General features: G+C 37.4%; 6 protein-coding genes across 8 annotated transcripts; 3 read left to right on the top strand and 3 right to left on the bottom strand.

Annotated features, from left to right (window-relative positions):
• Nucleotides 1–55: 55 nt before the first annotated feature.
• On the bottom strand, nt 56–4,438 carry LOC148174210 (uncharacterized). 2 transcript variants are annotated; one of them, XM_088036720.1, is made up of 7 exons: nt 4,130–4,438; nt 3,876–4,081; nt 3,456–3,830; nt 3,138–3,407; nt 2,376–2,613; nt 1,221–2,330; nt 56–1,167 (listed from the first exon to the last, which is right to left on the bottom strand). In XM_088036720.1, exons 1-7 carry the CDS (start codon nt 4,178–4,180, stop codon nt 565–567), a joined length of 2,853 nt encoding a protein of 950 aa, XP_087892846.1. In that variant the 5' UTR covers nt 4,181–4,438; the 3' UTR covers nt 56–564. The 2 variants fall into 2 exon arrangements, with proteins under 2 accessions (XP_087892846.1, XP_087892845.1); XM_088036719.1 differs by having other exon boundaries at nt 3,138–3,830.
• A 182-nt stretch (nt 4,439–4,620) lies between these two features.
• Nucleotides 4,621–6,101, top strand: LOC148174209 (uncharacterized). The gene is made up of 5 exons (XM_088036724.1): nt 4,621–5,022; nt 5,080–5,341; nt 5,392–5,596; nt 5,650–5,866; nt 5,920–6,101. Exons 1-5 carry the CDS (start codon nt 4,894–4,896, stop codon nt 5,923–5,925), a joined length of 819 nt encoding a protein of 272 aa, XP_087892850.1. The 5' UTR covers nt 4,621–4,893; the 3' UTR covers nt 5,926–6,101.
• LOC148174208 (activating signal cointegrator 1 complex subunit 1-like) lies at nt 5,860–7,265 on the bottom strand. The gene is made up of 3 exons (XM_088036723.1): nt 7,020–7,265; nt 6,875–6,965; nt 5,860–6,826 (listed from the first exon to the last, which is right to left on the bottom strand). The coding sequence occupies exons 1-3, from the start codon at nt 7,231–7,233 to the stop codon at nt 5,980–5,982; spliced, it is 1,152 nt and encodes a 383-aa protein (XP_087892849.1). The 5' UTR covers nt 7,234–7,265; the 3' UTR covers nt 5,860–5,979.
• An 84-nt stretch (nt 7,266–7,349) lies between these two features.
• Glg1 (Golgi apparatus protein 1) lies at nt 7,350–11,234 on the top strand. The gene is made up of 3 exons (XM_088036714.1): nt 7,350–8,773; nt 8,824–10,636; nt 10,685–11,234. The coding sequence occupies exons 1-3, from the start codon at nt 7,601–7,603 to the stop codon at nt 10,948–10,950; spliced, it is 3,252 nt and encodes a 1,083-aa protein (XP_087892840.1). The 5' UTR covers nt 7,350–7,600; the 3' UTR covers nt 10,951–11,234.
• Nucleotides 11,235–11,959: 725 nt separating this feature from the next.
• hzg (CTD small phosphatase herzog) lies at nt 11,960–17,090 on the top strand. Its single transcript, XM_088037978.1, has 4 exons — nt 11,960–12,182; nt 12,550–12,821; nt 15,175–15,510; nt 15,563–17,090. Exons 1-4 carry the CDS (start codon nt 12,110–12,112, stop codon nt 15,767–15,769), a joined length of 888 nt encoding a protein of 295 aa, XP_087894104.1. The 5' UTR covers nt 11,960–12,109; the 3' UTR covers nt 15,770–17,090.
• A 205-nt stretch (nt 17,091–17,295) lies between these two features.
• Als2 (Amyotrophic lateral sclerosis 2) lies at nt 17,296–23,273 on the bottom strand. 2 transcript variants are annotated; one of them, XM_088037970.1, is made up of 9 exons: nt 22,458–23,273; nt 21,850–22,410; nt 21,690–21,800; nt 19,198–20,730; nt 18,819–19,150; nt 18,279–18,770; nt 17,834–18,228; nt 17,447–17,783; nt 17,296–17,400 (listed from the first exon to the last, which is right to left on the bottom strand). In XM_088037970.1, the coding sequence occupies exons 1-9, from the start codon at nt 23,140–23,142 to the stop codon at nt 17,356–17,358; spliced, it is 4,491 nt and encodes a 1,496-aa protein (XP_087894096.1). In that variant the 5' UTR covers nt 23,143–23,273; the 3' UTR covers nt 17,296–17,355. The 2 variants fall into 2 exon arrangements, with proteins under 2 accessions (XP_087894096.1, XP_087894097.1); XM_088037971.1 differs by lacking the exon at nt 21,690–21,800.
• Nucleotides 23,274–23,332: the final 59 nt, after the last annotated feature.

The following is a 23,332-nucleotide window of genomic DNA, read 5'->3' as shown; positions in this document are numbered from 1 at the left end:
TCACCAGTGTTGCCCAATTTTCGAATTTTTGAAAAATCTCATTAAAACACGTTGGTATTGAATAGTCTTTATTATCATTGTGAAACTCAATTAAATTCGAATAAAACCACAATTGACAAGAAATTTAATTTGGTATGTTTAATGTATTGCTGAAGGACTACTGATCCTTCTGATGTTGTGCAGGATGCTATGGGGTAGGGTGTACTCATAGGCGTTACAAGAGGCAAAAATAACTTAATCGCCTATTTCGTACTTGGTGCTTCGATTAACAATATGGGAATGACATAATTGGCTTTTTTGGAAGTATTTGTTCACAAATGCAACAAAAAATGCAAACCACTTCATCGCGCTCCTTCTGTAAAAAAAAAGATTCTTGAGATCTACTTTTCTTCCAAAAAAACACCCAACAGTTATAAAATTAATAAAAAAAAGATTCTAATGTACTCTGAGGAACAACAGTGTCCACCTTGAAACCTACTAAGTACTAGGCACATTCCACCTAAAATTAGAAATAAATAAAGAACTGAAAGTATCACAGCGTACATAATAAATAAAACGAGAATTTTAACAGTCCTGTTTCTGTTGAGCGATAGTATGTTGTTTGATGTACCTTGCATGCATTTGTCTCGCTTGGTTCAGTACTTTGGTGACGTCATGTTTCCGTACCATTTTATCAAAATGCATCGCCATCTCATTGTAGTCCATCCCTTTACTGATTATATGGTTTCTGTGTTGCAACAGCACAGTTATGCATAAGAACATGAGGAACGGATTACCACCACCAAATTCCTGAGGCGAAGGCAACAGCGATGAAGATCTAATCGTTTCTGTAACCTCTTCGCACGAATTGGTCATTGGAACTTCGTTGACAGGAAGTGGTACTCTCGTTATCTCATCTTCCTTCACCTCAGGTTTTATGGAAACTAATTTGATTGGTTTAGACGTGGTGTTAATAATTTTGATAGGAGTTATGGTCTTAGTTTCTGAAATTTCGTTGACTAGAGTTGGCATTTCGCTGTCGTATTCTATATCCGCCTGCTCGTCGGGCGTTTGCATGCTGCTTGGACTAGTTTTCGTGAGGAGCGGATTTTCCCATAGGAAGATGTCGTCGCTTTTTCGTTTCTCGACTTTGTCTTCCGTTTTCTCAAGTTTCTCCACCATCATCGACTAAAAAAAATCAAAATTATCGTCAGTGAACAGTTCGTTAAAAAGATCAGTACCTCAGAAGGCGTCTTCACTTTTGTTGCTTCTTCAACCTTTTCTTTCGCTTCGCTGCTGCAGTCTGTTGATGGAGATTCGGACAATCTCTCTATGTACTTATCACCAAAAACTTTCCTATCTAGATTTTCTAATTCTAATCTCAATTCTCTAGTTACAGAAGTAGTTAAAGGAAAGTACTCCTGGGAGTCATCGGGACTATATTCATCGAAAGTATCGTCATTGCTTGTCGATGAGTAATGTCGCGACTTGTCTAAGCTCTCCGATTCGTCGAAACTCGACTTTGTGAGTAAAATCTTTGGTTTCTCCACATCGCCCACGCTTCCCCCCATTCTCGCTAATTTATCCGATATTTTATTCTTATTCGCCGTTGCAAAATTGAAGAACTCGTTCAAGTTCTTCACCATCTTTCCTTTGGGTCTGTCGTCTATTTCTTCTTTGATGGAATGATCCAGTCGTTCCAACGACGAAAACAACTTCGCGGCGGCAATCTTCTCCTTAAGTTCTCTAAAGTGGCCACTCTTTTTACTCGGTTTAATTAAATTCGTCATACTCGAAGACAAATTCCCTTTTTTGTTGTTGTTAACACCGTTACAAATAATATAAGAATCTGATTTAGCTTCAAGAGGCGACACGGATCTTGGTCTTAATTCATTCCTTGGTGAGATTTCGGCAGCCTTTGGTGATGTTTCGTTACTTTTTGACAGTTTTTGCTGAGTGAGGGCAGCATCGTCTAAACTTTGGTGTTTCGCTTTGACATCTAAAATATTATTTTTGGATCTCCCAATGGTCTCATCCAGACTATGATTTTGTCTCTTGACAGTCCCTGGCTTGTTTGCGGTATAATTACTCAAAGAAATCGAAGAACTTTGTCGTCGCAACGCGCAAACCTTCGTATAAGCGTTTTCACGGGGCGTCTTCACTAGGGGACTTATCGGCGGCGTCGCGGAAATCGGTTGAAACTGCATATCGAACAACTTGAGTTCCTTATCTGGAGGATATGGCGGGAGAGAACTCCACAAGACCTCCAACATACGGAGAGAGTCTTCGAAAGCAAATTCTCGCTTCATTTCCAGAAGGAGCCACCGGTAACAGAAGAGGAGGTCGTCGGCCTAGAAGTACCAGTAAGACTAAGCTATTAGTGATGACGAACTCACTTGGTGAAGTTTTAGATAGTTGTAGAATTCTGGATCGTAATACATGAGACCTTCGGCTAAATGAGTGAATTTTTGAGTCATTGCAATGCCATCGATCATGAAGTTTGTGCTGAGACGTTGCATAAGCGCGCAGAAACAAATGTAGGCGTGAGCTTCATCGTTCATTGTAACCAGCAGGGGAGATGCGAGGTCACTCATTCCTTGGCAATAGCTGACTTTGGGGTGATTTAGAGCATACCTGAAAACCGAGGACGTTCTTAGAAATTCGACTCTTTTATTGTTATTGACGAAACATTTTAACATTCAACAACGGAGGAATTCTCTTAAAAAAATAAAGATACGATGGCGATAAAAAACGAACATAATTCAGAATTCGCATGCAAACGTCCATTTCAGTTTTATGCCAGCTCACTCCTTAACAAATAATTTATTAGAAATTACTGTTCTTGTATGCATGACCTGATAACGACTTAAAAATGCGAATGTCACAAAACTAGCATATTTCATTCTAATTTGTAAGATACCGCAAATGCAAACGGTACTCCACTATTTATTTTATCTGTTTTTGTGATAACAGAACCGAGCATGTCATACAATTGTAAAATTCGACGAAATTTGTACTTTTTACTTTTGTTTTTTAATGGTTGATGGACCCAGACTTATTAGCAACACCATCATTCATTAGCATATTTAGTTATTCATGAAAATGTTTTGTTAAACGATAAATAAAGAAGCTAATTTACAAAAGTCCTATTTACTCACGTAGTAAGAATATTAAACAACGACGCGATATTCTGGTTATCATCGCTCCCGGCGTAAAACGGATGATGTCTGTCAGTCCTCAACACGTCTTTTCTGACCATCCCAGTGGTATAAGCTAGTTCGCCTGCCACCGGTCCTTGAGCAATAGCCGCCTTCCAAGTTTCCCTCAGCGTTACATATTCCGCCGCTTTGCGTTTAATATAATCCATTCTTTCCCGTCCCGTCATCCCGTCTGGATAAACGTTCAGAAGATGTTTCCAAACCACTTTTCTGTAACAGTTCATTAGTACCTCAGCCCTGCTAAAATGAGTTTTGTACCTCAAACTAGGATCAATTCCGCCTAAATAAATGACGTTTCTGAGTTCTTTTCCATATACTATTTGTCCTACAGGATCCAGGAATGCTCGAAATTCAGAGTCGGACAGCGGAGGTCTTGGTGGTTGTAAAGGACCGCTGCTGTCTTCCCCCAAAAATGCTCTTTGGACAAGGTTCAGAGTTTTACCTACTTGATTGAAAATTCCGTGTAATCTGGGTGAGGGTTTGGCTTCTTGACATGTGGCGGTTCGAATTTGGGTGATAATGGGAAGGTTTTGTTTGAGTTCCCAGTCATCAGAGCACTCTTCAAATGGTTTGAGATCGACGCGGAGACATAGACAAGGTTCAGAGCTGCTGCCCACTGACATATTGTAGGCCCTGTGGAACTCACTTAGATAAAATTATAATAAGAAAAAACGTTACTTTAAAAATGCTGCGTCTAGATCCCAGTCTGATAACAAAGGCATGTAAGTCTCGTGGCCATTTACATCGTACAACCGGTAACATATTGCAAAATCCCCCTTGAGGTCGAACGCTTTGGCTAGAATACTTTGCAACACTTCAAACGATGTGATTTGAGGATCTACACTAAATTTGCGCAGTTCCGGTGGTTGGGACCCCTCAATTTTCTGCAAAACTTTGCTTAAAAAGTGGGATACATTTAAACTTTAGTTTACCTTGACTTTAACACGGACCGCCTCGCGGCTGTAGCCAAAAACTCCTGACATGATGCACTTTTTTTGACTGAGTGGTTTTGTTGCTTACTTTCACAGGAACATTGTTATGTAGTTTGTTACGAAATGCGAAATGGTTGTAAACAGTTTCATTATAAATAAAAGGGTTGACATTTACCGTGACATACGCGTGACATTTTATCAATTGTCAAAATGCAGGGGTGGCAACTTGAGGGATGGGAATACAGAAATTCAATTTTTAATGAATTTTTAGCAAGAGTTGAAATGGACTGGCAAAGGAAAGGCGGACGATAACGGAATTTATCTACTTCCTTGAGTGTTATTGTAATCACTGTTGCGGTGTAATGAATATTTCATGGTTCATACTACTTGGAAATGAGGCGAAATCGGTGGTGCGGTTATCAGAAAATGGCAAAAATAGCTCAACGTTTTAAATGAAATTGAAAAAATTTTGGAGACAGTGCGGGGCTATTTAACAAACGAAAACAAAAACTGAATTTTGTCCCGAACTTTTACATTTATTTGTAAAATAACTAATAACTATACATGCTTATAATTGTAATTATCATATTATACTTTATAATAGTAGCAAATTCATTAAAAATTATTATAGAATTTTGAAATTGTAGTTCACGTGACGTTAAAAATAGTTAATTTGTTCCGGTGCATTTGACCTACTGGAAGACAACACAACATAACCTTAATTCGCAAGTTTCAGTTTTCATCGAGGCGTTTTGTAAAGCAAAATGCAAACAAATCTGGACCAATATTTCAATCATTGCCGGACGTGCCTCACTGAATTAGATGATGGAAAAGTTTACATCTATGAAGACGAAAATATTTTGAAAATGTTGTTGCGATGCACCTCTTTAACTGTATGTTCTTTTTAATCTTTTTGGTTCCGTGTATTCATATTCATTTACATTTTTTAGTTTTGTACAACAGACGGTTTGATGCAATATATATGTCGACCATGCCACCAAAACTTAATAACTTTATATAATTTCAAAGTAAAGTGTGAAAATGTGGATAATTTTTTAAAAAGGCTTTTGATGTCACAGTATGATAGTGACCAATCTACTTCTGATACTGATTCATCATCTCTACTTACATCGTCATCAATTGTTTGCAATTTATGCAACAAAAGTTTTACTAGAAATACTTCCTTACAAATACACTTAGAAAGACATAAAAGTAAGTTTTCTGCCAATAATGTCTGTATAAACTAAATATTTTCCTTCCAGAAAGCAGAACTCATAAATGCGACTTGTGCCCAAAGTCCTTCACAACAAAACAAGACTTAAAAGTTCATATATCCAGACATACCAATACTAAATTACTGAAATGTTACACCTGCAAAAAACTCTTTTCATCCAAAAATGCAATTATAAAACACATGCAGACACACACTGATGAAAAAGCATATCTCTGCTCGTTTTGTGGAAAAGGGTATTAATCTTCAAACGATAATTACATAATTTAAATAACTTGAAATGTTTCAGATTTCGCGTTTTTGATACCTTACAAACTCATTTGAAAATTCACACGCAGAAGAATCTATTAGAATGTAAAATTTGCGACCAGAAGTTTGCCGCAAGGTCTTCTCTCAATTTCCATTTGAAAAAACACACAGGGGAAGCACAGTTTCTATGCTCAATCTGTGCTTCCCAATTTAGGAGCAGCACAGAGTTGAAGCAGCATGAGGCCAGACACTCTTTGGTATTTATATCAGAAGCTCATTCCACTGACACTTAAATCACGTACAATTTCAGAAATGAAAACGACTGATGATGCAATGGAGTAAAAAACTCTCAGGTTTTTTTAAAACTATATTAAAGACTGATTGTTGCTGCAGATTGGTAATAACCGGACTGGGCAGAAGTAAATCTAACAGATAAATGTATTTTTTCAAGAGTGGTTTTCCCAAAATAATAATCTTTATATTTGTCCAGAATATAGGTGGCATCAAATGTTTCCCTTTTAACCCCAGGATCTTTAGATTTCTGTATCCCGTCTGTTTTCCGGAAAAGCGAGTTCATTAAAGTTACGTGCAGCTTGACGCGATCATATTGTCGTTTAACCAGATTATTCCGATAAAAGATTTCTAAAATTTCATCAGCTGCTTCCTGAAGACATTCAGTGTCTTCTTTACTATCCAACGAAACTTTGCCATATAACACATCAACTTCAGTTGGATCATCATTCATGATTTCTACTCCTTTCAGAACAATTTTTGGTCTCTTGCCAGAGAAGATCTTCTGAATATTACTTTGATATTTATTTAACAATTGTTTGGTTTCTTCTATTTCTTTGTCGTCAAGAAGAGCCAATGTGACTATAGTTAAATGAAACTTCTCCACTTTTTGAAATATGCTCTCATCAATTCCTCTAGTTGAAGGTCCATTGAGAATTTCTTCTTTAAACTTGTAAAAATTTCTTTTGATGCTCTCTGAGTGGATAGGAATGGACACAAAATGAGTAACCGATAATCGTTCACGGCGAGCAAGAATAAGGAGAGTAATCTGAGTTCGTGCGGAGGCGACACTGCGCTCACTATGCCCTGTTATTTTTATAACAGCTTCTTCATTAGGTTTTGGGACTTTTATCAAAGTATTTGTGTTGTCTTGTAGTTCTCTTAGTTTAGAGCCACGTGGACCAATAATTACAGAGTGTAACAGACTAAAATTGAAATATTAATAATAATAAGTATGTTTGAAATATTTTTACTTTGGGACATAAAATGATGTAATAAATTTTCCTGATTTTGTGGGATTGATTTCATAATTATCTTCTAAATCACAGCAGTCAAGCATTTCCGCTGCAACAAGGGATCATTAAAAGTATTATTTAATAGGTTGGGCAGAATACTAACCATCATTATCATCATAAGGTGCCAACATGGAACTCGCTTTTTGTTCATTTCCTCGTAAATCACTAACTATCGATAGCATCCAATATTGTTTGCCATTCTTTAAATTAATGACGTCGACTTTTTCAGCCAAGGGGGCTTTAGAAAAGAAAAAGGGTGGAAATGTTTCCTTATCACCCATTTTAAAAAAAGTGAAGTTATCTTTATAAATGAACATTCACATTGACATTAACGTTTTTTTAGAACCGATTTTTATGTAAGAGTAAACAGTCCTAACACTTACGTTTTATAAAGATAACCAAAGATAATTACAATATTCTTTTTAAATTAAATTATATCATTCTAACCTCACAATTCTTGGAATTTTCTTTGGTTTATGTTGGTTGCCTGTTGTTTTGATATCTGTCAAGCGGCTCAAGCTGTCAAATTGACGTAAAGGTGCGAGGGTTACTTTTATTTTTTATTTTGGGACCCGGTGATTACGAATTACATGTAAATATTTGTGTTATCAAAGTAAATACGTAAGCGCCCGATATATCCGGTTGTCGAGGTGTGTTCCGTAACGTATAAAAACCACGAATGAAATGTCTTTGCTGCGGTTTTTGTGTTGTTTGGGGTTATTAACTGGCGTTTTTTGCGAAAACACACAAGTTACGTGGTTAAGACAGAAGCGTGCGATCGCAAAATCCATCGTGGACGAGCCAGTTTGTAATGAAGTGAAAGTAATTTGCAGTAATTTAAGTGAATCTGATGATATTCTAATACTGGAGTGCCTCCAATCGTTGAACCCTTCAAGACTAGCAGAGTTGAAATTAGATTGTCAGAATGTAATTTGGCAACATACTAAAGCGTTGATTGGAAAAGACAAAGTGAAGGAGTACTTGGGGCGATATTGTCCAAGTGATTTGGAACAGTTAAATTGCGGGAGCTCCACTGATGCTGATTATTTCAAATGTGTTGTCAGCAATAAGGAAAAAATTTTAGATAACAACTGCAATTCTATGATTTTCCGACTGGAAAATGTCGCTTTTCAAGACTACAGATGGATATCCACATTTCTACAACACTGCAACTATGATATTGACCATTTACAGTGTGGTCGCATAGATGGACCTTCCTGGAACCAGTTTCAAACAGTTACGTGTCTCCAGAACAACATCTTAAATGTTCAAGATGACTGTAAAAGAGAAGTGTTCAAATTATCAGAACTCCAAGCAGAAAACATCAAACTTGACCGCCAATTATACATGGCGTGTATTGAAGATCACCGCCGCTATTGCCAACAATTTCCGGCCGGAAGTGGTCGAGTTTTTACTTGTTTAATGGAAGAGTCCCAAGACCATATCACTCCAGAGTGTCACAAGCAGCTACTCAAGAGACAAAAATTGATTTCTCAAGATTACAAAGTTAGCAAGGGTTTAATGAGAGCATGTAAAGACGATATCAAGAAAACTCACTGTCGTAGACAAACATCGAGCGATAAAACGATACGATTGGCTCAGATCCTTCTTTGTTTGGAGAATGTGGCTAAAAATGGCACTAAAATCGACCCTGAGTGTGAAGGGGAGTTGATTGAGCACCGTAGGATGTTGATGGAAGACTTCAGTTTGTCGCCGGAAATCGTCGACGGATGTGGGAACGAGATCCGGGACTTTTGTTCAGGCTTCGAGGGAGGCGGCAAAACCATACACTGTCTGATGGACCACGCCAGGTTCAAGAACGTGAAGAAGCGGCTGGGGGACGTCTGCATGAGGGCTGTAAGTTTATCCACGATTTATTTTGTAATTTTTTCTCATTATGATTTTAGCTGGAATCTCTGGTGAAGGAAACCGACGCCGGCGAAGATTGGCGCGTCGATCCGGTCCTCCACCAAGCCTGCTTCCCTGTGGTCAAAGCAGTGTGCCACGACGTAAAAGGCGGCGATGCCCGCGTCATGTCCTGCCTAATGGACAACATCGGCGCCGATCATATGACAGAAGATTGCGAAGACGCTCTTATCCAAATTCAGTATTTCATAGCTCGCGATTTTAAGCTCGATCCGAAGCTTTACAGAGCTTGTAAAGACGATGCGGCTAAACTTTGTCATGCCAACTCCAACTGGGAGGACACTCAGCGTGATCAACCCTCTAATGACCCACAAATCTTGCCTTGCCTATACCGACACGCTTATCCCGAAGATAATTCCTTGAAAATTAAAACGACTTGCCTTCAACAGATCCAGCGTGTGATGAGACAAAGGGCGATTAGTGTGGATTTACAGCCTGAAATAGAAGAAGTATGTCTAGATGATTTAGCCTTGTTCTGTTTTGACAAGACGAAGCGAGGCGAGGAAATGATGTGCCTGCAAAAGCATTTTGACGAGTTGAAAGATAAATGTAGAGAAGCGGTAGAATCGTTTACGGAGGCTGAAGCGCAACACGCCGAGTTAAATCCATATATTATGCAGAACTGTCGGAAGGAAATGGAAACGTTATGTAGCGGCGAATTGAAGAATGACGAGGGAGATATTATGGAATGTTTAATTTCGCACAAGAATGCGCCGACGGTGAAGGCAAACCCAGCATGCAGAGTCAGCATTGAGCATTTCCAGATCATTTCTTTGAAGGATTACAGATTTACGTATAAATTTAAAATGACTTGTAAGAATTTCGCTATGAGATTTTGCAGCAAGGCACGCACAAAGAGCGAGGTGGTAACTTGTTTAAGCGAAAAAGTCACAAACGATACTGTAAGTGGTGTCAAAAGCGCAATATCGAAAGAGTGTCGTCAACAGCTGAAAGCACAACTGTTGCAACAAAGGGAAAACATCGACTATGATCCGAAATTAAAAGCGGCGTGTTTGAGTGACATTAAAACTCATTGTTCAAACGTTGAACATGGAAACTCTCAAGTTTTAGAATGTTTGCAAACCGTCAGAGATAAATTAACACCACGTTGCGAACAAGAAGTATTCAAAGTAAAACGACAGGAAGTTTACGATAACTCTGTCGATTATGCTTTGATTACTATGTGTGCAGACGCGATCGAACAGTTTTGCCCTCATCATGACAAGGAATCGATTCTTGAATGCCTGAGGATTAACAGGGATCAAAAAGGATTCAGTAAAAAATGTAGATCTATCGTTATTCACAGAATGATCGAACAGAACTCTAACTACCAACTGAATCCTTCGTTACAAGAGAGTTGCAAGATGGACATTAACAAGTTTTGCTCATCTGTCATCAACACCAATCATGGAAAAGATCTGAACGGACCTGTAATTAAGTGTTTGAAGGCCCATTTCCGTAAAGGAGTACTCTCTCATAAATGCGAAAACGAAATGGTTTCAATTTTACGAGAACAAGCCTTAGACGTTAGTCTTAATCCTCTAATCCGTGTGGTTTGCAAGAACGAACTCGAAATGATTTGTTCCTTTAGCGAGGAAGATTCTGGAAAAACGGAAGAATGTTTGAAGAACGCTCTTCTTGAAAACCGCATCATGACGCCAGAGTGTAAAGTCGAAGTTGCAAATATGATTGAAGATTCACAAGCTGACATTCAAGTCGATCCTCTATTACAACAAGCATGTGCGTTTGATCTGTTAAAGTTTTGTAAGGGAATTCCCCAAGGAAATGGGCGACGTAAGTGATTTTTATCTAATCGTACAATATAATATTCATTTTTTCTAGATATAAAATGCCTGAAGTACAACTTGAACGCCGACCTCTCTCCAGAATGTTCCGAAATGTTGACTAAACGATTAAAAATGTACGAAAATGCAGTTGAAGTAGCACGCCCTCCTGGAGACATCCATGAGTTGTACCACCAAGTTGTGGGATCCCCCGCTAAGCACTACTTCTTTTTGATGTTTTTAATGATGTTCGGGTCGATGTTTGTGGTTGGGATTCTGTTCGGACGAGCGTTTAGGCGACAGATGACTCTTAAGAATAAGTGATTTTTTCAGAGGCGTTTAGGATAGGCTAGGATGTAACAAATTGACTTGTGATAACATATTTTCAAAGAGGAATACAGATTTTATTGTCAAGGCCAAAATGTATTATATTGTTTAAATTTTACGATTTCGAATGTCACGGATTTTATTGTAAATACATATTATGGAATCTTTTTTGCCATTTTAGTTGGATAGAGGACGGAAAGTTATTGCTAAAGATATTTAGGGATTACTTTCTAAATTGTTTATACGTAAAAAGTTTTAATAATAAATTGTACGAAATTTAACCTTTTTTATTTATTCTCCAAAACTCGTTTTCAAAATAAAATTATAAGAAAGTTGAAGCATGTGGTGTTATTTTTGACGGTTTTAAAAACATCCGCTGATGAATTGAAAGTTTAACTTAATTGGTCCGGACGTAATGAGGAAAATTCGACTATATTTATTGATAAAATACCTAAAAAGATTGGCTTGCATCATCGGCGCAAAAAACTATATCAATGTCGATGCAATAATATTGAAAATGCAGGAAAAAGCAGCTGTGTCACAAAAACTTTGCAGTTTAATGATCTGTGCTACAAATTTATGTAAATTCAGGTCGAAAACCATAAAAGTACTACTTAAATATTAATTTAAAAAAGAAAAATATAGCTCTAATATTGGAATATAAATCTGATATTTTCTTACGGTTTTCTAGTCAAACTAATCGAAGAAGCTCCCAGGTAATTAACAAGGTGGTAACAACATTATTATTGTTTTTAATGAGATTATTTACAAGTACATGTGAAATTGCTATTAATCACGGTTTTCTTGTTCCCCATTTCCTTCAGATTTTAATCAGTTTGTTAGAGTAGTGACGCTTTTCCATGTTAAGGTGTAATGATTCTATTTCTTGCACATATCAAAAATGAACTTCTTGGAAAACCCACTTAAAATTGATTGGCTTTCTGTAACAATAGTTTGTTTTGAATTTAGCGCGCAGTCGCGGAATTCGTTCGTGTCGGTAAAGCAGAATCCGCGTGGCAGTGGTGAGTGTTCGCAGGGAAAACAGCATCTGCCATTTTGCAAAGGTGTTTTAAAAAGATTATTTATAATCGTGCATGTTGTGTTCGGGACAATTGGGTGTACCGATAAGCGACCGAGGGACCCAACAAATGTTTAAATGGACGCATCGTCCATTATCACCCAGGTGTCAAGGGACGACGAGCAGTTAAACAGTTACCCTCCCGAAAAAGGTAAATAATAAGTGACAGATGCTATGAAACACCTTCGAGTCACGTTCTGGGGGCGTCGAGACAGCGTCGCCGCCACCGCAAATCCAGGGCGAAAACCGCAACATCAAGTAGGCGTGTTGGGTGCACGGTAAACAAGATGCTAGGCGCCGTGCCTGGACCAGCTAACCTTGAGCGCGACCCTGGGATTGGATGCTAATTTTTGAAATTCTTGGCAAATTTGCGTCTTAACAATATGTCCGCGTCCAATGCGTATGCAAATCGTGGTGCATTCCACGCCTTTTCATGACCTCCTTTGATGAGGCGAGCTGTCAAGAGCTTTCACATTTTTCACAGTCGCCGCCGACTTGATCCGTTTGTTGTTTTACAGGAACTCTACCAAGGACTGAAAATGACATATCAGAAGAGAAAGTACCACCGACCAATCATAAGAAGAGTAGTCGGGGGTTCCTCCGGTCGCTGTTCTGCTGTTTGGGGCGCAGAAGCTCAAAGAAGGCACCTCCTGAACAGTGCGTGGATGGCAACCCCTACAATGCCGGAAGCAGCTGCACCTACTTGCTGCCACCGGTACGACACCAGGACATGCACAAGAAGTGTATGGTGATAGATTTGGATGAGACCCTCGTGCATAGCAGTTTTAAGGTATGATTACCATATCGCAAAATTAAATACCTCTGGGAAAAAAATTTACCCATCTTCTCCATCATGTTTATTACTAGCGTGGGATGTTATGCATTCAGGATGATGGAAGACCTTGATGTATAGAAAAAATTGCCATTTCCATTATGTAATGCGTTGATAAAAAGTGGCTGTGAAAGCACAATATTCATTCATGTCTTTGAATAAGCGATAGTAAACACATGGCTGACGTCGGGATGCCGACGCTTCGCCGATCAAAAACGTTCACGCTCCTGAAGCGAGCAAGTGGCTCAGTTGTTACATTTTATTAATGAATAATGAACAGAGTGCCTTTGTTTCAAAGCCAGCGCCCACGCATTGATTGAATTTTTATAAAATGTACATTTTATTTTGATGGAGATTTCACATTTAATGTCATCCATTTGAATGAACATTACCTTGCAAAATTGCATTATAATTTATAGAGTTAATTAGCGATTACAGAAATAGACATAAAATATGTAGAAGGAAATTACGTTTTATTATCGTTCCTAATTACCTCAGTCGCACTAATGCATTCCGTGCCTGTATAATCAATTTCATTAGAAAAACTTTGCCAAATGTATGTGGCTTTTGGAGGCACGCCAAAAGTTGGAAAAATAAGACAAAACTGCTATTTTTATTTTTGCAAAATGTACACGTGTTTCGTGTCTTAAAAAAATATGTGCGAGATTTTTATGGAAATATCGATTACATCCCTTTCTTCTTTGTATAACAATAAAATTAGCAATGTTAATTTTGTAATGATTTATCATGTTTGTGTGTGCTTAAAGTATTAACTGGGGCACTGAATCAAATCTATAAAGGTTTTTTTGTTTGGTCATCCTATAAATGTGAAGAATAAAAAGTCATGTTCGCAGTCTAGATAAGTAGATGCGTAAATATACTTTTAAATTTATAAAATTAGAGATTAAGTTATTTAGATAACTAAATATGGGTAAACATTCACAAGTAAAACGTGTCCTAATACATTTCGGAGAATTGTAATATAAAGGAAATTGATTGACTCATTAGTAGATATCCAATGTTTTTATGAAAAGAAAAAGTATTTGAGTGCACAAGTGAATTATTTGTGATGATAGATAAAAACTGTGTCGTGTAATTTAGACGTTTTTGACCATGTAATATTTTTGAAGTGACAATGATTGAAAAAAGCTCATTAATATCAAGGTTAACTTGTATTTGAGTATCAAATTGTCGGTTTGCAAAACAAAATTTTGAAAAGTGACGATTCCTTGTCTTGTAGATTATTTTTAGTCCAATTGGAATCGGTGAAGAATCTCTTAAAATCTTTCGAGCTCCCAAAGTATAAACTAATAAACTAAATAAATTGAAAGAAGTTATATCAGTGGAATAAACAAATTTACAATATTTTTTCTAATTTGAACCAGATATTGAAATCTGAAATTTGGTCAGATAGTAAAAGAATTAATCATAGCTCAATTTGAGGAAACTCAGAGCAAAGTCAAAAGTTCGTTAATCTATAAAATTTGCCTGGTTTGTCTTATCATGAGACTTATTTTTATTAGACGGTGTATTTGCGTTTAATCAGTTTTTATATAATCCGTTGGATTCTCCAAACATATTGAATATAAAATTATCTTTTCTCACTGAGTTGTAGTCGTTTAAACTGGTGCTCAGAGAGTTCCTTTTTATCTTTTTCATTATTTCGTTAATTTTGTAGTCACTCTTTTGCTGCAGGCTTTGTATTGGCTGGGGCCTCAACTCTCATAATCTACCAACTGTTCTCTTTTGTACAATAGAACGCGACCGTCCTTTGTCCTCTACTTCCTTTCCTAATCTTTCCGTTGATGTCACCAAGTTGTTATATCTTGTTTGCCATTATCGGTTTTATGTTGAGTGTAATTGTTTATTTGACGATGATGTAGATGCTAATTTTATTGATTTGTGATGTTTATCAACCATCCTTGACATTGGGAAAATGAGTTTGACGCTTATTTATTTAATTTTTATTTTAAAAAGCACTTGACATGGTTTATACCAGATCTACCATAATTCATAATCAAACATTGACTCTAATTTCTAAAACCGTGTAATCATTGAACAATATTTGTGTTTTTGGTTAGGCACTGATAAGCACGATAACAACAATACGGTTCGAACAATAATTCCACGAACAATCATAAAATAGCGGTGTTTTACCACACTTCAATAGTTTGCTATTTTTTTTTTTAGTAATTGGAAAGCAAATACACAATGCATGATGAATCACCTATAAAAAAAGCCGACGTAAATTAATTTATTAATTTTTATGGATTTTTGCGTATGGGAGTTTACGATTTGTTATTTTTTGCAGCCTATCAGCAACGCAGACTTTGTGGTGCCCGTGGAAATCGATGGCACCGTTCACCAAGTTTACGTTCTGAAGCGACCACATGTGGACGATTTCCTTCGTCGTATGGGTGAATTGTACGAGTGTGTTTTGTTTACGGCATCGTTAGCCAAATATGCAGATCCTGTCGCGGATTTGTTAGATCAATGGGGAGTTTTTCGCTCGCGTTTATTTAGGGAAAGTTGTGTTTTTTACCGAGGAAATTACGTAAAAGATTTGAATAAATTAGGACGGGAACTGCAACAAATTGTTATTGTCGATAATTCGCCTGCTTCCTACATATTCCATCCAGATAACGCTGTAAGTATTTAGTGTTTTTTGCTCTTGTTGGTTGTAACTGAAAGCGTTTTAGGTGCCAGTGGCGTCGTGGTTCGACGACATGAGCGACTCGGAGCTTCTGGATTTGATACCGTTCTTCGAAAAATTGAGCAAAATGGACAATGTGTATACAGTGCTGTGTAATTCCAATCATCCGTATAACAGTAGTGTGTCACAAGTAAACGGCCCCACAAACCTCACCGCCAGTATACAGAATAACCACTCACCGCCCAATACGTAGCGAAAAGTTCCTCGCCGAGTCAGAGTTTTTGCCAGGGTCGTAGTTTACTTTTTAAATGTTTTTTATTTCGGAGAGTTTGCTTTTCAATCGACCTGGTAATGTATTTATTTACATTACGAATATGAATAAGTGTAAATATGTAGGTAAAATAGTACATATTTTTTATTATGTAAAAACAAAAGTATTCTATCCTGCTTAAGAAAGTTACCGAAGCTACTATATTGAAAAAAAGTGGAAACTGGTATTTTTACACGGACATATTTCTTACTGGCTTTGCTTTCATCCATGGACGTCAAACTGATGAACCAGTGAAACATTTATTAGAGATCGAGTTGCGCGCGTTCAATTAAACGGAGAGAGATTTAGAGATAGTTGAACTATATAATCTGCATTTCTTTGGAAATTTGATGAATACTCAAGCATTTTATTTTTATTTATCGACGGCGATTGTGTTATAGACGAAATTTAGTATAGACGAGTGTGTTGAGAAAAAGCGATCGATGTGACTAAAACAATCAATCATATCTCGTTAGAGGTGATGTTATTTGTGGGAACAAGTTGTTCCAATTGTTAACAGTGGCCTTATACAAATATCTGAACTTTTTTGAACATTTAATTATGAAATTTTTACTGTAGGTACGGCAATTTATTCCGTCACTTCTACAGGAAAACAGTCAAAGTAGTGACGTTAAAAATGATTCATAATTGCCTTTCAAAGCATCACTGTACCAGAACTGTCAATGCGGCGATTGTAAGATCGGTTCATGTAATCTGTTGAGTACAAAAATTTTATTTTAAATCTTATAGATTCTTTTATAAGTTTTAAAGTAAAGTTATGACTTTAAGTTATGTTTATTTGATTTAAAATCACTGTACAGTCATATATGTTATTTAGTAATATATTCTTACTCTTAAGATTTTATTAATATATTATAAATGTATATTTATCCATTATTTGTGTCTTGTGTGAATTTTATTTCAAATAAGCAATATGAGTTTATCCGCCTCACATTACTTTAAACACATTTCTAGTAACGGACCCTTAGATAGGTTTTTTTTGGACCAACTTTAAATAACCGGGTTTGGTTTTTAGCGAAGCAATAGTACAATGTGGGGTGAACCGTGGAGTAATTTAGCTAATTAACATTATTTTTTACAAAATAATCTAATTTTGTTGTTGTAGAGAATTATAATTACTGTTTATGTTGAAATATAGTATACTTGTACATTAAACACTTGTACAAAATAAGTGTTTTCATATATTTGTCATGTGAATACATATGCCTTGATTTGTAAATAAAAGCCTGTCATTTATACCCAACTTGCCGTTTTTCTTTTATCATCACATTCTTGAGGTTTTTTTTGAGTAAATGTTAAAAACTACTGGTTTCCATCCATTTATTACTATTATCTCCACGATTGTCACATTCCGACAAAATCAGGTACAAAAAAGGAGTCGAAAACATGCAATGATATGTTTGCGCTTATATAACTTCAAATAAAATATATAAAACTTATAACAAGAATTATTGTATTATCACAAAACGTTTCTGTTTTATTAAAAATAAATTTTGGACCTAATTGTACTAATAACTGGAAACTTTTTCCTGAAGGATTTGCTGGTAACTTGCCTAAAACAAACATGGCAACAAAATCGTCAAAACTAAAAAACCTTACTTTTAGTGTTGTATACATAATGCCCAATTCTCCACTTTCAAGACTAGGATCCATGAAGTTGTCGACGAAATCAAGTTCTGATCCTAAATCCGGGATCCGTGCTCGTACTACCACGAATAAGAAAATCGGGAAGAGGTCATCCATGTTCCATACGTATTTCTCTCCCAACATTTCCTGAGCTACTGGAGTCATCTTTTCTACTGTTTGTCTAATCACCAAGAGCTTTTCAGTCGGGGAAAATGTCGATTTTAACTGTTGTAAAGTTTCTATTGCATCTTCGAAAACGTGTGGGCAAGGAGAAATCGGGAATTGTTGGTCCTCCATTTTGAAAAACTTCCTTTAAACAAACAGAGAATCATTACTTAGCCATGACTAAATCTGACTTACTGGTCCACAGATAAAAATGTCATGAGCGCGTAATCCGTTTGTTTATTCCACTCCATTAGCGTTCTTTTATACTGTCGTTCTTGTTGTTCGTTTTTCAACGTGAAAAGAGTGAACAAAGGGTGGTGGACTTTGGGTAGAATGAGTGGATATAACAGAGATTGGTAATTGACGATTTCTTCCGTTTCTTCGTTTTCTACCAGGGACTCCTTGTCATATGGCGGCAGTGCAGGGAACAAAAAACGGACAATTTCATACAGTCGTTTACAAACGTAATGCAATTCTGCAATGGCATGACTGAGCAATAAAGGATGGGCGCTTCCACCATAAGTGGTATTGTACGCTTGCGACAAATCGCTGAGGAGGGAACCCAATGGATGTATCTGACTCTCAAATGCCTACAATTTACAACGATAACAAACCTGAACAACTTATGTCTCGATTTTACTTTAGATAAATAATTTTTTACTTCCAAGTAGGTCCCCAAGTCTAGTTTCTCTCGTCCAAAAGGAGGAATGATATCGAGATTATTCAACGAATTCTGGAATTTGTGTTCTGATGATTTTCTTTTTTTCAAGGTACTGCTACTTGATAGATACACAGCAACGTTTTGCCAGATTTTTTGCGTGTCTAGAGATTTAGCTCCATTTTTCACACTGTCTGGAATCCCAAGAACTTGATGGCACTGTTTGAACAAAGCTTTCCATTTCTGATGTACAGGTGTGCAAAATTCTTTCAAAGCTTGCGGGAGAGCTTTTTCACTGCTTCTAGTAAACACCCCGTTGGAAATTTTGATGCCTTCATTCCAAGAACCGCTCAAGTTGCCTTCTATGGTGTGACCGGATGTTAAGGTAAGAACGCCTTTTCCATAGAGGATTCCAGTTCCACGGAACTCGCCTTCGTAATGCGTTCCGTCTTCTAGAATCATCACTCCTTGACCCTAAAACCAAATTGTCATGTTTAAGACGAGGCGAGTTTTAACACTTACAGTGAGAGCGTCTTGGTTGAACATGCCTTCGTAGTAGATACCATCAGATGTGATAATGAGCCCATTGCCGTGTTTCTTGTTATCTAACCAAGTCCCAATGTACTTTTCACCGTTGGCGATGTCGTCCATAACACCATATCCGTTTTTCAGTCCACTCACCCAATCGCCTATGTAAAAAGACGCAGCGTTGGCCATAAAATTACCTTTTCTTAGAAACCCGTGGCCATGGGGCACCCCATCTTTGAAGTGGCCTTTATAAACGTCTGTATTCGCGTGCGTGAAGACACCAAATCCATTCTGTTGGTTTTCTTTCCATTGACCATCGTAGGTCCCTGCAAAATTAGTATTAAGGGTGCGTTTTAAGAAAATTTCGAAGTACCAATGTTGGGTATTTCCATCACTCCGTACCCAGATAACTGGTTATTACTAAACTGCCCTGTGTACACTTTCCCGTCGTTCCATTGCAGTTTTCCGTTTCCGTGCATTTTTCCGTTTAACCACCGTCCTGTGTAGGTCGCATCTTTGAAAAATCCACCGTTTTTTCCAAACGTGTAACTCGCGTTCCGGGCGGAAGGTGGTTGCAAAGCATCCTTTTTATTCATCGCTGCTTTAATGGCATTTTGCAAGGCATGAAACCACTCGACTTTCGTTTCAGGCTCGTTCGTGTACAACACGAGCGTTTCTTCCGGCATTTTGAGGCAGATTTGGTACTGTTGCGTGGATTCATCCTGTTGGGGCTCAATCCACAAAGTCGTCAAGTAGTGCAAATGCGAGTTTGACCCGTTCATATGCACGAACATGTCGGAAAACAAAACGAACCAATGTGAAGAGAAGCGACTCGCGTTTTGGAGGAAGATCGGGTACTTGTGGCTGTCGCGAATAAGTCTTCGATCGAAGGATTTGAGAAATTCGACGACTTTGCCGGAGTTTAACCAGAATTCTTTCGTTAGTTCAGCTTGCTGTTTTTTTTGTAGTTCTTGTTCAACGAATTCCGACCATTTCTTTTGGTCGCTGTTTAACTGTTTTGCGTAGTTTTGGATGGTGTCGGTGTATGTGTCGACTTTATCGAGCGGTGCAAGCAAATAAGTGGAGATGATGTGTTCGTCATTTTTTTCTTTCTTAGGAAAACTTTCAGGTCGCAGTTTGTATAAGTTTGGTGATATTTCGATAAGTTTTGATATGCTGTGGAAACCATCTATGCTAATCACATTGAGTATAGTATTGATATAGTTCTTGTACACGAAAATAAACTCCTCCAAATATCTAAACATGATAATATCACAAAGAGAGATCAGTCCGTTACTGTACTCTAGCAAGCTTTGCACGTTGCTTGCCCAGAAATATAACAAGTCCAAATAGTTTTTACACAACTCTTCGTACAAAGCAGTGTTGGAAGTGTTTACATTCTTCTTCTGCAACGGCTTGATGATGCAACCTTGCACCACCAACATCTCTTCAAGAAACTTTTGTTCTTGTAACAAAAAGCTATTAAAGAAATTATCCATACCCCCTCCTACATTCAACAATGTATAATGAATACTGGCCGCCAAATTACAGAACAAATTAATTCGATTTTCTGCACTATTCCCAGTGTTCAACAAGACGCATTTATCAGCGTCTTTACCAAAATAAATCAGATTCAAATTGTTGTTTAACAAGGCTGTGTGGTATTCTCCACAAACAACATCTTTCACTCGTTCCTCCTTGTTGGTGTTGTATAATTTGGGGGAACTCTGGTCAATGTTACTGTCTATCGTCACTTGATTGTGGTCGTTGCGACCCCAAATGTACGCTCTACCATCTAGCGTCAAAACAGATGCGTGGTAACTTTGTACTGAGACTTTTCGAACGCCTATATTCGACAGTTTAGTAATTATCATTGGACGCTCGCGCCGAATTATGTCACCGATTCCTGCAATCAGAAAAGTTGATTAAAAACGCGTTGGATTTAATCATGATAACACTAGGGAACAAAATGCAAAAAAAATACCTCCACGACTAATTTTGATGAATTTCTATTAATTATTATTAATTAATTAATAAAGTGCCCTGAATTCGAATATCCATAGAATAAATCAAGCACGTACAGTTTTTTTTTCTACGAAAAAGCACAAAAAGGCATTTTATACAGTATCTTCTTTCCGCTGTAACTTTTACATTTTTCTAAATATATTAAAAAAGTGTAATTTGTTAAAAATGGTAACATTTATACTACATTTCAGGATAAATATTGCAATTAAAAAATCATCGGTGTCGCCGGAGGCACTATCTACTAAAAAATATTAAAAGTAAAGTATACTTATGTGACACCTCTTTTGAAAGAGAATTTAATTCTGTATTTGACGGCCCAACTTTTTTAAATTTCAAAAATGTATACAGGTTCTTGAAAAAATATAGCTTTTTTTTTCACATAATACATTCCCTAGAACAATGATCATAAATTTAAAAACAAAAAAGTTATAACATGTAATAAAATCGTTTTGTTTCACCCTGTAGCTAAAAAAATTGACATGCGGGGTTTGTTCTACTTGTAAAAATGTTGATAGAAACACTATTTAAAAATAATTAGACTAGTTTCATTCTTGGAGGCAAACCTGTGTTCCCTAGTGTAATTAGAGTGAAAACGTATTAGTAGTTTTTAGATTAGCAGAGCTTCATGTTGACCTGAAGGATCTATATTGATAGATGAATTCGTTGTTGAAATATTCCTTAAGATTAAATGAAGCGCTGATTGTTAAACATTCACTCAACATGCTGTTTCACTCCACCACAATTAAAGAGCGATTTCCACAGAAAAGTTGCGTTATTTTTGTCGTTTTTCGACTATGTTATGGCTACAAACAAAACTGGCACTATCAACAAGGCAAATACCTGTGACCGCGCCGGCAGCACTCTCTCGAATTCCAACAAATTTATGAAAAAACTGCCGTATCGGATTATTTAAACAATCACTCTGATCAATTTCTAAATCTTGCCGATAATCTGCAGTAAAACAAATGACGAATGAATGACTAGTAATCCCCAATCTCACCTAATTGTCCGTGGATGATGTTCCCCCACGTCCAGACTTCACAGTTTATCAAATTTGAGCCAGTTTTCACAATCGCGGCAACTCTGTCTTTAATTTCTCCTTCAGAGAGGTCTTTTTCCGAAGTGCATTGACTTAGAGAACACACTCCGTCGTCTTTGGAGACCGTTCTTGAGATGTCGGTTACAGCTGGAATGTTTTCAATGATGCTGTTACAGTCAGAGCTGCCACTCACATGTCGTGACAATGTAACGACTTTGTCACCGACAGTCTTAACGCCTTCGTAGACAAAACTAGCGACGTTGGTCATATTTTCTTTGATTATTCGTGTGGGCTTTTCCGTGCACTCCACTAAATATTCTTCTCCCGCTGAAGACATTCGTGAGATTTGTCGCGTTAAAAATTCCTTCGCCGCTTCGGTATTCCGAAAAATTATGTTCTTTTCAACCTTTTGGTTGTCGGTTTTCTCGTCGGACTCGTCGTCGCTGTGGATGATTCTACGATCTGAGCTAATACTACTGTCGTTCTTACTACTGGTGGATGTTGTTTCTATGTCGTAACTACCTGAGTAGCAGATTTATGTCAACTGGAAGAATAATTAATTAAATTACCTTGTAGTTTCATTCCTAGGGGGCACATGTCGGAGATTGATGTCTGGGACGCCGGAGATGTTAGTTGTGATGCGGATAAGCACTGGGGACAATTGGAAATGAAGACGTCTTCCTCATCACTGTCTGTGTCATCACTTTTTGTCTGTTTGCTGACGATGGCGATGGCGAAGTCGTTACCAACGTCGACACTGTGTACGATTCTTCCATTAAAAAAGTTTACTTTTTTGGGCGTCTCTGAATTGATCCCTATTTGAGGCATACTTCCCATTGCCCATAAATGCCCACAGTCTGTGACAAATAGGTGGCCAAAGTCACCGATCGCGATTTTGCTCACTTTCATTTTGCATTTTGTGCCAGTGTGGCCCCTTGAGCATTGGTAGTCCTCCAGTAACGCGATTTCACTACATTTCTCTAAGGTTTTTGAACATTTAAACACACTGCCTTCTATGTCTACAATATATAAACTATCTTTACAACAGTCTATGTCTATAACCTTCCATTCCTCGCAACATTCTAGCTCTAGGTACGATACATTTTCTTTAATTTCAACGATTCCGCGGTATAAACGGTTGCTTGAAGTCTGGATGTACAGGTGGTTTTCAATATTGCTTATTTTTGTAATGCTTTCTTTGATTTCAGTCTCTACTTCAATGCCTGTTGTCAAGTTCCATAAACGAATTGCCATTGCTTTAAAAGAATTGTACTAAAATTTGGATGGAATAAAAAAGGAAGGAACGAAAATTAGCACCACTGTTGTAAATAATGCACACCACACCTTCCCATCTTGAATCAGCTGATTGTCAAAACGAATGACATTTGGTAATGTTTTCAAAAAACTACCCAAAATAACACAAATCTTTGTCCAAACAACACCA

The sequence above is a fragment of the Gnatocerus cornutus genome, chromosome 5 (assembly GCF_029298725.1).
Source record: "Gnatocerus cornutus isolate USDA-ARS CGAHR chromosome 5, icGnaCorn1.1, whole genome shotgun sequence".
Lineage (NCBI taxonomy): Eukaryota > Metazoa > Arthropoda > Insecta > Coleoptera > Tenebrionidae > Gnatocerus > Gnatocerus cornutus.
The sequence above is the reverse complement of the archived record's forward strand: the minus strand, read 5'-3'. Positions and strand labels throughout refer to the sequence as shown.

Coding starts and splice junctions, on each gene's coding strand:
- LOC148174210 (XM_088036719.1), bottom strand. CDS start 4,180: ATGTCAGGAGTTTTTGGCTACAGCCGCGAGGCGGTCCGTGTTAAAGTC. Junction 4,082..4,129: donor CGGTCCGTGTTAAAGTCAAG/GTAAACTAAAGT, acceptor AAAGTTTTGCAG/AAAATTGAGGGGTCCCAACC. Junction 2,331..2,375: donor ACTATCTAAAACTTCACCAA/GTGAGTTCGTCA, acceptor TGGTACTTCTAG/GCCGACGACCTCCTCTTCTG.
- LOC148174209 (XM_088036724.1), top strand. CDS start 4,894: ATGCAAACAAATCTGGACCAATATTTCAATCATTGCCGGACGTGCCTC. Junction 5,342..5,391: donor ACACTTAGAAAGACATAAAA/GTAAGTTTTCTG, acceptor TTTTCCTTCCAG/AAAGCAGAACTCATAAATGC. Junction 5,597..5,649: donor TGCTCGTTTTGTGGAAAAGG/GTATTAATCTTC, acceptor GAAATGTTTCAG/ATTTCGCGTTTTTGATACCT.
- LOC148174208 (XM_088036723.1), bottom strand. CDS start 7,233: ATGTTCATTTATAAAGATAACTTCACTTTTTTTAAAATGGGTGATAAG. Junction 6,966..7,019: donor ACCTTATGATGATAATGATG/GTTAGTATTCTG, acceptor CCCTTGTTGCAG/CGGAAATGCTTGACTGCTGT. Junction 6,827..6,874: donor ACATCATTTTATGTCCCAAA/GTAAAAATATTT, acceptor TTTCAATTTTAG/TCTGTTACACTCTGTAATTA.
- Glg1 (XM_088036714.1), top strand. CDS start 7,601: ATGTCTTTGCTGCGGTTTTTGTGTTGTTTGGGGTTATTAACTGGCGTT. Junction 8,774..8,823: donor GGGACGTCTGCATGAGGGCT/GTAAGTTTATCC, acceptor TTATGATTTTAG/CTGGAATCTCTGGTGAAGGA. Junction 10,637..10,684: donor TCCCCAAGGAAATGGGCGAC/GTAAGTGATTTT, acceptor CATTTTTTCTAG/ATATAAAATGCCTGAAGTAC.
- hzg (XM_088037978.1), top strand. CDS start 12,110: ATGGACGCATCGTCCATTATCACCCAGGTGTCAAGGGACGACGAGCAG. Junction 12,183..12,549: donor CAGTTACCCTCCCGAAAAAG/GTAAATAATAAG, acceptor GTTGTTTTACAG/GAACTCTACCAAGGACTGAA. Junction 12,822..15,174: donor TCGTGCATAGCAGTTTTAAG/GTATGATTACCA, acceptor TATTTTTTGCAG/CCTATCAGCAACGCAGACTT.
- Als2 (XM_088037970.1), bottom strand. CDS start 23,142: ATGGCAATTCGTTTATGGAACTTGACAACAGGCATTGAAGTAGAGACT. Junction 19,151..19,197: donor GATGGAAATACCCAACATTG/GTACTTCGAAAT, acceptor CTAATTTTGCAG/GGACCTACGATGGTCAATGG. Junction 17,401..17,446: donor TTATGTATACAACACTAAAA/GTAAGGTTTTTT, acceptor TGTTTGTTTTAG/GCAAGTTACCAGCAAATCCT.